This window comes from Macaca thibetana, chromosome 2 (assembly GCF_024542745.1).
Source record: "Macaca thibetana thibetana isolate TM-01 chromosome 2, ASM2454274v1, whole genome shotgun sequence".
NCBI classification, from domain to species: Eukaryota; Metazoa; Chordata; class Mammalia; order Primates; family Cercopithecidae; genus Macaca; species Macaca thibetana.
In genome coordinates, this window is record NC_065579.1 from 9,564,048 (window position 1) to 9,577,319 (window position 13,272).

Sequence of the window (13,272 nt, forward strand, 5' to 3'; positions counted from 1 at the left end):
CAAACACACTGTCTATTTTGTAGGACTGCCGTCTTGCTCAAGTGATATAAGAAGTAGAAAAGTGCTTTAAACAGCATTATATAAGTGTTAGTTGAAATCATGTAATAATAATGATAATCTAGGGGTAGACCTAGAAGCTGGATGCAAGACGTTAACTTCCAAACAAGTTTAGATGCCTAAGTCACAAAATGTCAGAATTGGACAGCACTTGTGAAATCTAATCTAATCATCCATCAGCTACTTGAGTTCCTATTACTATTTTCATCAACAAGGGATTATTAGATTCTGACCTAGAATTTTAGGAAGACTTTCTTCTGTCTCTTAAGAAAGTGATTTCATCAGGCTGAATGGGAACTGGCTAGACTCCCCTCACTTGCCTTTGTTGCTAATTTTTGAATCACAGATATTAAGTCAAATTCCTTTTCCACATGATAGTCTTTCAACAGCAATCAGGGCTCTAGGTTTTCCTTTCTCTGTACCTTCAACTGCACCTCAAATCATGTTTTCTAATTTCCTAAGCATCTTAGTTAAGTCCTCTGGACAAGCTCACTTAACAACTGGTCCCACTAGTGCAGAAAGAAAATGGACCATCTCCCCATTGTTTTGTTTGTTCTGTTTCTATTCAGGAACATTCACTGGCCCTCCATTTTCATCTTAATTGAGAAGACACCAAGGCACCAAATACAATGAGCTGGCATTACCAATAAAGTGATTGATCATAGCACTTTATTCATGTTCACGCCTTTCTTCTCTCAAGGCTTAGCATGTGCTAGGTCCCTGCCGCCTCATGCCTTCTACTTTTGTCTAGCTGTCCTTTGAAAAATGAAAGTCTAGTTCCACTGGAACAAACTTCTGGCTTTCTGAAAAAATTCTCAACAACTCCTACTAATGATACTCAGAGATGAACAAAAAGTTTCCTTAGATAAATGCTAAGTTCTGAGAAGAGAATTTACCTAGCGCTGCTCTGAAGGATTCTTCAAATAGCTCACTCAATAATTTTAAGGCTCACATACTTCTGTTTTTTTTTTTAAAGAAGGAATAAGACGATATCATATAAACATGTCAAGATAATTACAGTTCTAGGCTTAAAAATATACTGTCAGATATTTCCAGTCCATCCTTAGATGCATTACAACATCCATTTCCAGAGATACTGTCTTCCAATAGTGTTATCTTCAGCCTTAAGGGCTGCTCAGCCAGAATATTATTATTTGGAGAAAATTATGGCATAGTCACAGACATACATGTATGAAAAGCTTCATATACACAGATGCTTTCTCTTACAAAATGAATGAAAGCACAAAACTTAGAGGCTCCGGGTGTATTACTTAAGGCTGTGGGTGTATCACCCAACACGGAAAAGTCTTGGACAATTTCAAACAGATGTCTCAAGGTTATCTGGAGACAAACTCAACTTTACTTTTCTTCAGCTGCCTGAAACTATGTGAAAAAACAAACTTTAAAGCTGGCAACTAGCCCTGTAGATATCCCAATTTTCTGAGAATAATACCTTTCTCTCCTATTCATTTTAATACTCAATTAAAAATTTTTCCATTTTCTATTATAAACTCTGAATTTACTCTAAATTATAATAATTTATAGTTATTTCATCACCCCGTGTTCCTTTTTTTTTTTTTTTTTTTTTTTTTTGAGACGGAGTCTCGCTCTGTTGCCAGGCTGGAGTGCACTGGCACAATCTCGGCTCACTGTAACCTCTGCCTCCTGGGTTCAAGCGATTCTCCTGCTTCAGCTTCCTGAGTAACTGGGACTACAGGTGCGTGCCACCATGCCCAGGTAATTTTTGTATTTTTAGTAGAGACGGGGTTTCACCATGTTGCCCAGGATGGTCTTGATTCTTGACCTTGTGATCCGCCCACCTCAGTCTCTCAAAGTGCTGGGATTACAGGCATAAGCCACTGTGCCTGGCCACCCCTTGTTCTTTTTAAGCATCTATCACTAGAACTGAGAGCCTCCTTTAATATCAACGTATTTTTCTAGTTGTCCAGGAAAAAATGTGCTCTAAAATGCAAGCATTGAACTAAGGCTTCCTGTAGATAAGCTGGGCTAAACACCCACTGTCAGGTTTATTGAATTGGGTAAGAATTTTCTCCTACCTCCAACTTTCTACTATGTTTCCTCCCTTTCCTCTACCAGGTAGTGTTTAGAGGCCCACTCAACGACACCATTGTTAATGGAAAGACACATGACCATGGTAAGGAAATCTGTTATACACAAAACTTAAGTCCAAGTAGATGGCAAATGCCCACAGTATAGAGACTGTATCTTTCCTTTAGAGATATAGACTCATCCAACTTTCATCATGGTTCAACACCTGTGGCATTTACCTAATACTGTAATGCAACAGTCACAAGTTTTAATGAACATGGACAAAAGAAGGCATGGAAACACTAAAACTATCACCTTTTCAGAAGAAATCATTAAAAAGAAAAAGAAAAAAACCAGCTGAGACAGTTAAGGGTTTCTGCTTATTATATTTTACAAAAACCTGACTCGAGAAAACAAGAACTGTGGCTATTAGTGATGTGCCTTCTCCCAAGGTCAAGAGAAGAACTACAGACTGTAAAACGGCTGATAGGGAGGTATTAGGTAGACTGTCTTCCTAATGTATGTACCTCAGCCATGTCACAGCAGTTAATTCCAGACGTTAAAGATAGTTGAAACATATTAGTGACATTGAAGTCCAGATTACAAACATATGATCTTGGGCAGAAGCAGTCCCTCTATCTCTCACTTGAAGATCATAACTTCATAAGGAAAAGTTATGAAATGGGAGAGAAACAGCCAATTACTGACAATCAGCAGGAAAAGCATATATATACCTTTCTGTAATGGTAATGTATCATAATAGACATGAGATCAGAAGAGTGAGGCCACATTCCGAAATTATTAGCTATGTGACCTTGAACAACTCATTGAGCCTCTCTGAATCTCTATTTCCCCATCTAAAAAATGAAATGAAGACATCATTGCCAGATCTGCCAGTCACGTTGTGGCTGCGACTTGCTTTTTTAAACATATGGAGCTCTAGGTAAATACCAGCTTTCATCATCACTGCCACAATTGTCCTCATCTCACCAGCAATAGGAGGTGTGTATGTCTGGTAAAAAATAAGAAAAACAAAATAAAAAATAATGGGAAATTTCAAAGACCTACTGTAGTCATTAAAACAGGGAAGTTGAGAAGGTACAGAAATATCAATCTCTCTATCCATTCAACGAGGAATTCTTAAGGTAATTCATTTGTGACAGGCTTCAGTACATTTTTAGAGGAGGGGAGCCCTTGTAGTTGTTGCGGTTATAGCAGCTCTAGCTGTTTTAACCTGAGGTGATTCTGCCTCCCCCCACAACATTTATCTCTATCTGTTTGTCTACATCTATCAATTATCCCTCTCTCTCTCTATTTCTGTCACTCTATCACTATTTCAAAATAAATTTTAGACATAATCACACCTCACCCTATACTTCAACAAATAGCTCATAAAAATAAGATTTTCCTACATAAGCACAATGCCATTAATACCATCAGGAAATTAACACTGATGTATTATCTAACATATCATTCATATTCAAATTTCTCTAAGTTTGCCACCAATCCTTTGTAGCTTTTTTTTTTCATCCAGAATTCAGTCAAGACACATGCCTTGCATTTGAATGGCATGTCTCTTCAATTTCCTTTAATCTAGAATAGTGTTTTGTAACACTGACAGTGTTGCAGAATTCAGGACAGGTGTCTTGAAGCGTGTCCCATCATCTGCATTTTTTAATTCCTAACGGTTGGATAGAGCTGAAATATTTTAGCAAGACTACTGCCTAGATGATGCTGTGGACTTCCTACATTCAGTTGGCACATGCCAGTCTGTCCCATTATTGAGCATGTTAAATTTCATTCCTTGGTTTAAGACAGCTTCCAGGAGACCTCTCCATTATAAAAGTTCCTTTTCTCCTTTATACTTAAGTCATCTGTGAGGTGATCTTCCGGTACCTCTCCCAATACTTTGAAGCATATGATAATTATAATTCAACATAAACAAAACTGTTAAGAGTGATGAGGGGCTCCGTAAAGAAACAATGACTATAATAACACATTCATGAATCATTCCACTTATGGAAAAAAAAAAAAGTGTCTTGGGAGCAAAGCAACAGGACCACAAAGGAACCTACTCTGTTGACATCGTTTATGTACATTTTGTTCACTCTCACTCCCAAGTGCAGCTTGCAGTCTAGCAGGAGATCTACAACATGAAAGCACTTAATTACCTTCAGTAAATCAGCTACGGTTTCAATAAAAATTCCAGCACTAAATAGGCAAAGTAGTAAAGAAAGAGTAGGTGATGGGGTTTTGGCAGGGCTGAAAGGATAGTCCTGCAAAAAAGAGAAGTTATTTAAGGGAAGTGCTTGGCAATGCTATTTTCAGTCCAGAATAGGCCAAAGGTAAAACTCTGACAGAAAGCAAGAGAGGATTTTATCTATGGCTCTCAGGTCAGGCCCTGCTGATGCAAACACACTGCTATGTATTCCTTCTGCTCATCTTCAGGCAGACTTATGGACCCTCACGTAGCAGCTCAGTCACACCCAACACAGTGCTGATATCTGCACTGAAATCCTTGACATCTGTGACTCTCTTGTCCTTTCTAGGAACCCACGAGCCCATGAGGGCAGAGCCTCTGCATTTCGGTGGTCCCTAACACCCAGCACAGTAGCAGGCACAGAGAAGGTGCTTGAGAAATGTTTAAAGCACGGAACAATAAAGGACAGTTCTTTTCACGAGTCCTTTGCCTCTTGATTTCATCTTGCCAGTAAGAGGTGCACCCTGGCTCTGGAGCCCATGTTTTTAACCACTATCCATAGAGCAGTTCTCATGGCCTGTGATCTCAATGTGCAAGGGCTCATTATAGACAATACGGTTCTTAGCCTTTAGCCAGGCTTTGAAAGCCTTCCCTAGATTGGTCCTAACCTACTACTTGAAACTTATTTCCCAATATTTGCTACTTCTCTCCATGGTTTTATTCCCTGTTATGTCAAAATTCCCCTAATGAGAAATGACTTCACTTCTCTACTATCTTCCTACTTCCAAATCTCAATTAGCACAATTTTAGAGACTTACTCAAAGGCTAACTATTCCATAAACACTTTTCCATTCCTCTCTCTTGATTTTCTCTTTCCTTTTCCTGAATTCTCAAAGAGCACTTGGTGAACCTTGATTAAGTCACTTGTCACTTTCTGTCTTATGCTTATAATATAACATCATAACCCTGCACACATATCCTATTAGACTACAAGAATCTCAAAGGTAAGATCCCCATCTACCCCCCCACCACCTAGCAGAGCAGCCTGAATAGTATCATAGGCACTTTTATTTTCTTTTTTTTTTTTTTTTTTGAGACGGAGTCTCACGCTGTTGCCCAGGCTGGAGTGCAGTGGCGCGATCTCGGCTCACTGCAAGCTCCGCCTCCTGGGTTCACGCCATTCTCCTGCCTCAGCCTCCTGAGTAGCTGGGACTACAGGCGCTCGCCACCGCGCCCGGCTAATTTTTTGTATTTTTAGTAGAGACGGGGTTTCACTGTGGTCTCGATCTCCTGACCTTGTGATCCGCCCGCCTCGGCCTCCCAAAGTGCTGGGATTACAGGCTTGAGCCACCGCGCCCGGCCTGGCACTTTTATTTTCTACATAACGTAAATTTTCTTTAAATAATCCTGGCCTCAACTTATATTTTGTTAATTCTGTGTACTTAGAAGAGAATGCTCATCTCTTATTTCCCATCTGTCCAAAGCTAATCTCCACCACAAACACTCTTCTAAATATGTAGCCTGGGTAGCTTTCCCTGTCTTTTACAGTGTGGTGTTTAAATGTACAGATCTGGATTTGAATTCAGTTCTGCAATGTATTAGGAACTGTTGACATTAGGCAAATTAATATTTCTGTGCCTTAATTTCAAAATCTGAAAATGATAATAGTATCTACTTCACAGGGTTATGTTTTCCTATAAGAGTGAAATGAGTTAATTCCTATAACATAAATAAAATATAGTGCTGCCATATCATAAGCACTTAATAAAGGATAGTCATTTTTCCAAATTCTCAAATGCTTATTAATCCCCATTTGGCAATGATTATTTACCAATTGGTGACATACGTTCTATTGTTGCTAGGAACTTAAATTTAAATTGAGCATAATGGATTTTTAATGAGCATATCTTATTGTCTTAAATAAACTATAAGCCCCAAGAGCATGGGAGAATCTTGAGTATTGAGCGTATTCTACATGCCAAGAACTTGGCTAAGTGCTTTGTATAAATATTTCATTCATTTCTCAAAACAACAGTATAAGCTAGTTATTATTCCCATATGAAGGTTTACAGGGAATAATATTTGTTCAAGTTTTCTAAGCTACTAAGTAGTAGAGCTTGGACAGTTCTTGAAGGGAAAGGTAATAATTTATATCTGTTTCCCAGAGTGTTCAATATATATTCACTCATGCAATTACCATCTATGTTCAGTTTTTTGTGTGTCTATATACTTGGTTGCTATGATATTTGAAGCATATATACTTAGTAAGTCAGCTTTTCCTTTTTAATAGGGCCTAAATATAGAGACCTTATTTTTCACTTTTAAAGAGTGTATCTTAGACCCCATTATAAACCCTCCTCACATGGCAATGACAAGAGCATTAATAAACTTTTAGTGTACTTTGATGTAACTAGAAACCTTCGTGGATTTTCTATGTTTTGTTTTACTGTTCTCCATGCATTGTTGTTAATCTCCATCAATTTATAGTTAGCTTTATTGTTATACTTTAGATTAAGAATGTTTGTACAGTGAACTTATTACTGCTGAAAGAAATGCTAGAGAACATTTGCCCTAACCGTTGAGATACTCAGGTGGGAAATGGGGCTCAGGCAGACGGGTGACATGCCAGCATTGCTTGGCCAGTGAGGGACAGAGAAGAGACCACAACCAGGTGTTTCATTCCCGCTCTTTGTGCTCTTTTAGCTAAGCTAAACTGTCACCCAAGTACAAATAAAAGCCAGGGTTTTCATATCCTAATACCTCCTACTTCATCTACTGTGTGTTTTTGGACGGGTGTGGTCAGTTTACTTGTCATTACACATTCCCATATAGGAGCAAAAAAGACATGAAAATAGGAAATATTTGAAGAAGCAAAAATCCTGTGCAATGTCCCCGTCTTTGTGCCTTTACTAATACTGTTCCCCAAATGTCCTTTTTCTATTTGTCCTTAAAGCAGCGCCACTCAAAAAGTGGTCCATGGATGGGTGTCTAAGAAATGCTTATCACTCTGGATGAGATAAATACAGGAACAAAGAATGAATATTTAGAAACTAGTACAACAATTTAAAAGAGTAATCCATTAACAGTTAACTCTAATAATGATACAATTCCATCTTCCATTTTATTTTGCGTCTTTTATTTCCCTAGTAATTAATTTTAACTGACTCTACAAAAATACTGGTCTCTAACAGATTGGGAGGAAAATGGTTTTCTACCACAGAAAATGTGAAAGGCACTGGTTTAAAGGGCTCAGATTCAAGTGCTACCAATTCTTTACCAAAGTATTTCTGCTCCTAATAAATAGAACTTTTAAAACTTATGGCTGAGTTCGGTGGCTCACGCCTGTAATCCCAGCACTTTGGGAGGCTGAGGCGGGTGGATCACCTGAGGTCAGGAGTTCAAGACCAGGCCTGGCCAACATGGTGAAACCTCATCTCTACTAAAAATACAAAAACTAGCCAGTTGTGGTGGTGGGCACCTGTAATCCCAGCTACTTGGGAGGCTGAGGCAGGAGAATCGCTTAAAACCTGGAGGTGGAGGTCACAGTGAGCCAAGATCATGCCAGTGTACTGGGTGACAGAGGAAGGGTGACAGATCAGCCTGGGTGACAGAGCAAGACTCTGTCTCAAAAATAAAATAAAATAAAATAAAATAAAAATAAAATAAAACTTGCAACAATTGACCTAAGCCTTCTCATGTCTTTTATCACTTTCTACCTAGACTAGTAATTATTTGTATGCTTGTCTTACCTCTTTCTGAACAATTTTAACCTCACTGAGGACAGGTTGTATGTCCGCAGAACCTCACAATTGGCATACAATTCATAAATTTGCATTATATTCATGGACTGGAAGGATTAACCATTCACAGTTATTCCCAAGTTTGAAGAGGGGAAAATTAAAACTACAAAGAAAACATCATTTCTTAAACTGAGACACAAAAAAAGATTAAGAGTACAATCTGGAAATTGTATATTAGACAATATCCAATTCCACATTTTTTTACTTGAATCTTTAGACTAGTGAGAAATGGGAACATACATGGAAATCCTATTTCTGCCTAATGGGAAGCTAATTCGTTGTCAAAAAATAAGTCGTCACCTTATTTTTTTTTTTAAATTTAAAAAAAAAAAAAAAAACGGGGTCTCACTCTGTTGTCCAGGCTGGAGTGCAGTGGCGCAATCACAGCTCACTGCAGCCTCGACCTCCCAGGCTCAGGTGATTCTCCAGCATCAGCCTTCTGAGTAGCTGGGGCTACAGGCACATGCCACCACACTCAGCTAATTTTTGTATTTTTAGTGGAGACAGAGTTTCCCCATGTTGCCTAGGCTGGTAAAAAATAAGTCTCAACAATAAAATTTGTATCTAAAGAAACTCTAAGGACCACTGAAAGTTTCATATAAGCTAAGCAGACATCACATTTATGGCAGTCTTGCAAATGCAAATCCTACAATTACTTAGTTGTGTTGGGATGTGTATCAACTCCCATGCATCTGGACTCAAATACTTTCCCAGTGGAGCTGATAATAGTTCCAGTTACTAAGTAAGGAAATCAGAGCAAGATAGTTACTTCGGAAGTCCACTCTAGGCCCCACTCACCAAAGTATTCGTCAGCAGGTGGATTTTGCATGTCATACAGCATCTTTTTGGTCAGGTGCTCAAGCTCATCCTCTGGGCGTAAAGAAGGGGGAACTGATGAAGGCCCCAGTTGCCCTGTATGTCCACCCTGAAAGGCAGAAAGCACAGAGTCCTTTAATTGCCACCTAGACCATCAACCAAGGCAGTCAGCCTAAACAAGTAGTGATTGCACTGGAGAGGAAAAATTACTGGACGTGGCTGTCGGGAGACCTGGGTTTTAGAATTAGTTTTATCACTTATTCAGTGGCTAACCTTGGACACATCTCTTTACTCACTTGCCTTATCTAGATGAGTCATCCATCAGGCTTTAGAAATCCATGTTTACGATAGGAAGAATCGAGTTTGTTCAACAATTGCTAAGTGACCACTGTGTGCTGTTATACATTTATGAGAAAAACAAATTGGGTCTTTCTTTCTTATGAACCTTACAGTCAAGTGAGAGATACAGGCACATTAATAATTAAAGAAAAACAGCTGCAGAAAGAGCACAACAAGGGCATGGCGGGGACCTCTCGCATAGCCCGCGATGGGCTTCCTGAAGAGAGGGAGCACAGCAGGCTAGGCCTTATTCAGCTAAAAGGGAGAAAACACACAGCTAGAATTTTCTCACACTCAGGTGAAAAAAGTCAAGCAACATAAAGAGCTTCTGGAAGTGGTGTACTTCTGGACCACATATAAACTTTGAGATAGGAAATGAGATAAATCTTATCAAGTACAGGAGTCCAGAAAGCGAACATTTTGGTTCTAGTTCTTTTGTTCCAGTTAAGGAAGTTGAGTAATTTCATTTTTCCAGCACTGCAAACAGCCAGATTTCAAATAGTGATGAAAAGTCAGTAGCATTGACACTGGGTTGGTGTTGAAATAGGTGGGCGAGAGCTAAGCTATGAAGATGCAAAGACATACAGCGCGAAATGATGGACTTTGGGGCCTGGGTGCAGCCAGGTTGGGCAGGGGGTGAGGGATAAAAGACTCCATATAAAATGTATAGTCTTTTATCCCTCATCCCCTGTACCCAAATGGGACATACAGAGCCACTGGGGCCTTTGTCCATTCCATCCATGTGGGTACAATGTACACTGCTTGGGTGATGGGTGCACTAAAATTTCAGAATTCACCACTATAGAACTCATCCATGTAACCAAAACTCACATGTACCCCAAAAAATACTGAAATAAAAAATAATAATTAAAAAATAAATAGGTAGGTGAACCAGAATTATAGCAAAGTAAGAGAATCAAATATCAATTGAGAGAGTACTTGAGATCACCAATGAAGAATAAAAAGTGTGTAAGAAAGGAATAAAGGCCATATGCTAGACTTAAAGTAGCTTTGTGCTACATGATTAAAAGGGAATTTATTACATTTTCCATTGCCTATAAATTTGACCATTTCTAGTACCTCACCCCAACATTCTTAATAAAAGTGTTATAAAAACAGAAACGCTATTATTAAAATTTAGAACTGATGATGATGTCCGCCATGGGGAATGGGCAGACATGTGGGTTGGGAATGCTTTTGCCTTGATATTTATGCATTATTAAAATAGTTGGCCAAAAGGTTCTCTTTTCAGAATGTTTACAAGAGTAAGTTCAACAAAACTGAAAGCTACACATTCATTCTCCTATTATCTTCACTATACCAAATGGGCTCTTGGATGTGAAAATCCTATAAAATACAAATCCCTGAACCCGTTATCATTCCCAACATTTACTTCAACAACTCCAAGACGGGTATTAATCATTTGTATGACATCTAAAGCATTAAATGTCTTCTAAACATAGTCGAGAAGGTTGATTGGTACCTATCTAAAATAATTTTCATTTTTTTGGTTTCCCAAAATGTACAGATATTTGAAGTACAGATATGCAGAAGGCCGAAAAGGCCAAAAATATTTTATGTTGGTCACTAACCTTAGCCTGAGATTTTATTGCATTGTTGAACAATTTGGATTAGAGATGAGACAGTGATGAGTAAACTATGGCATATGCTCAGGTTACAGACAAAAAAATTGAGTTGCTTGCCTGGATCTGAAGAACCATTATTCTAATCTCCTCTTTGTGAGACAGGGAAACTCAGACCCCCCCAAAAATTAGGGAGGGCTAGTTTTGGTAAAGTCAGGACAAGAGTTCATCCTTGACTGACTTATTTATTAACAAACATTAAAGTTTAAACCTAGGACCTCCTCTGAACTGTAAACATTACCTGTCATATGAGTTTGGTATGAGGGTTAGAGGAGCTACTGAATTATTCAGTTGTTCTTTTGTTTATTGTTTTGTCCATTCATTCTTACAAGGTTTATTTTGTGTACCTTCTGTGAGAACCCAGGAGGGACATCAAGATATATTACACACAACCTTTGTTTTTGAGAGTTTTGCAGTCTAGTGGGGTGAGAAACATCCACAAACGATTAATTATAAAAAGCACAGGTTGGGCGCAGTGGCTCACATCTGCAATCCCAGCACTTTGGGAAGCCAAGGCTGCCAGATCACTTAAGGCCAGAAGTTCGAGGCCAGCCTGGCCAAAACTGTGAAACCCCGTATCTACTACAAATACAAAAATTAGCCAGGTGTGATAACACACGCCTGTAATCCCAGCTACTCGGGAGGCCGGGGCAAGAAAATCACTTGAACCCGGGGGGTGAAGTTTGAGCCAAGATCGTGCCACTGTGCTCCAGCGATGGTGACAGAGGGAGATTCTATTTCTATATATATATAGCATAGTATATTAATAGGTGTCTGCATAAACATGAACATTGGACGAATGGTTGCCAGTATTGTTAAAATTGCATATATGTGACTTGCTTCCAGGACAATTGCACAGAAGTACTCATACAAGTGGATAAAGTTAAATGATGAAGGCTGGTCACAGGAGCCATATTTGAGAGGAGTAACAAGGACTAACAAGGTAAACTAACCAGCAAAATAATCATCTAAATAGACAATGATAGACATATACATTGTAAATCTACGTAACAAGCCTGTAAAGATGAACAACACGTTTCGCAAACAACAAATCCAACTGCAGAATAGGATAGAGTAACTACAGTTTATTTACAGATCTATATAAAGACCAGGTACCAAAATGTTAAAGGAGATTCTTTCTGGCAGGTGGAATCTTAGGGGACTTTCACTTTCTACATTTGTTTCTTTATTGTACAGCATGTAGTTCTACTTTTGTAATCCATGAATATCAATTTTTTAAAGCATGATGACTTCAAGTGATAAAGATATGCTGGACATGACTCACTGTCCTGGAGCTTCCAACCCAGGCCAAGTGAAGGCCCCTGAGAGGAGCGCAGTTTCAAAGTTGAGACGTAGTTTGGTGTGAGTGGGAAAAACTGCAAGTGGTTCAATATTTCGGTCTGGACAGGTGGAAAAGTAGGAAGGGTCAGTTAATTCCTGCTTCCATGCCATGCTGACACGCTTAGGGCTTCTTGGTGAGCTAGGGGCTCCAGGCCTTGGGTAAGAACATGGACACGTCTCAAAATCTAATGTGTTAAACAGTCTTTCGACAAAAACAAACAAACAAACAAACAAACCAACAAAGGTATCTGTAATGTACACAAAATTTACTTACAATTTCAAGAAGTTCACAGACCACAAGGAATATATCTGCATGTTCTCAGTTAGAAACATCCAGGCATTAGAAACCACGGTAAGTGTTTTTAGAAGAGTGTTCTAATCATATTTAGAAAGTTCTGTCTGGAGTAGAGGGTGAATGGGAGAGCAGCGAGACTGAAATGAGATGGTGAGTTTATCTAATATACTGGTGGCCAGAGATAAAGGAATACATTATATGGCAGTATCATTATGGCTAGAGACAGAGATTTGACTATGACCTTCATTGGGCATCCTTAGGTGAGCTTGTCAACCTTTCATAACTTCAGGTTCTCTTCTATCAATGGACTTGCCAGTGGTACCTCACAGTCTCTGTAAGAATTAAAGTGAGATAACCCACATTTCACGATAGAGTTTAACTACTTTCAGACAGTTGTAACAAAGAGGATCTCTTTGAATCTCTCAAACTGCCTCTGAGGGAGTGGATTATTACAGTTCAGGTAGCAGAACTGAAAATGAGGTTGGGAAAGTGACCTACACCTTTTCTCCAGGCTTGCAATATAGGGAGACCTTGAGCCCAAAATATGGTGTCACCTGTCTCCAAGCGCCATGCATTTTTCTCCCCAACCAAACAATGCTTCCCATAGACGGAGTGCTAAAAAAGTATAAAATATTACCTCTAATAATAGTGGGGCGAGTTGTTTTAATTAAGCCAAGCGACTATTAGAGAAAACTTGATAATTCCTGTCTTCAGTCTTAGGGTGGACCCTCA

At 39.0% G+C, this 13,272-nt stretch overlaps 2 protein-coding genes across 14 annotated transcripts in view; one reads left to right on the forward strand and one right to left on the reverse strand.

The window, feature by feature from the left end:
• LPP (LIM domain containing preferred translocation partner in lipoma) overlaps positions 1 to 13,272 on the reverse strand; it is a 739,054-nt gene that overhangs the window by 179,133 nt on the left and 546,649 nt on the right. For all 10 annotated transcript variants that reach the window (XM_050779290.1, XM_050779294.1, XM_050779289.1 and 7 more), the window contains one exon: positions 8,905 to 9,031. In XM_050779290.1, coding sequence (XP_050635247.1) covers positions 8,905 to 9,031 — 127 coding nt within the window. The remainder of the gene's footprint in view (positions 1 to 8,904; positions 9,032 to 13,272) is intronic.
• The window catches only part of SST (somatostatin), a 1,150,223-nt gene that overhangs the window by 115,694 nt on the left and 1,021,257 nt on the right, over positions 1 to 13,272 (forward strand). The window contains exon 1 of one of the 4 annotated variants that reach the window (XM_050779311.1): positions 11,546 to 11,555. The exons of the other annotated variants lie outside the window; for them this stretch is intronic. The gene's annotated coding sequence lies outside the window, so the exon portion shown is untranslated. Of the gene's footprint in view, positions 1 to 11,545; positions 11,556 to 13,272 lie in introns of those variants that run through there. 4 annotated transcript variants of the gene reach the window in all.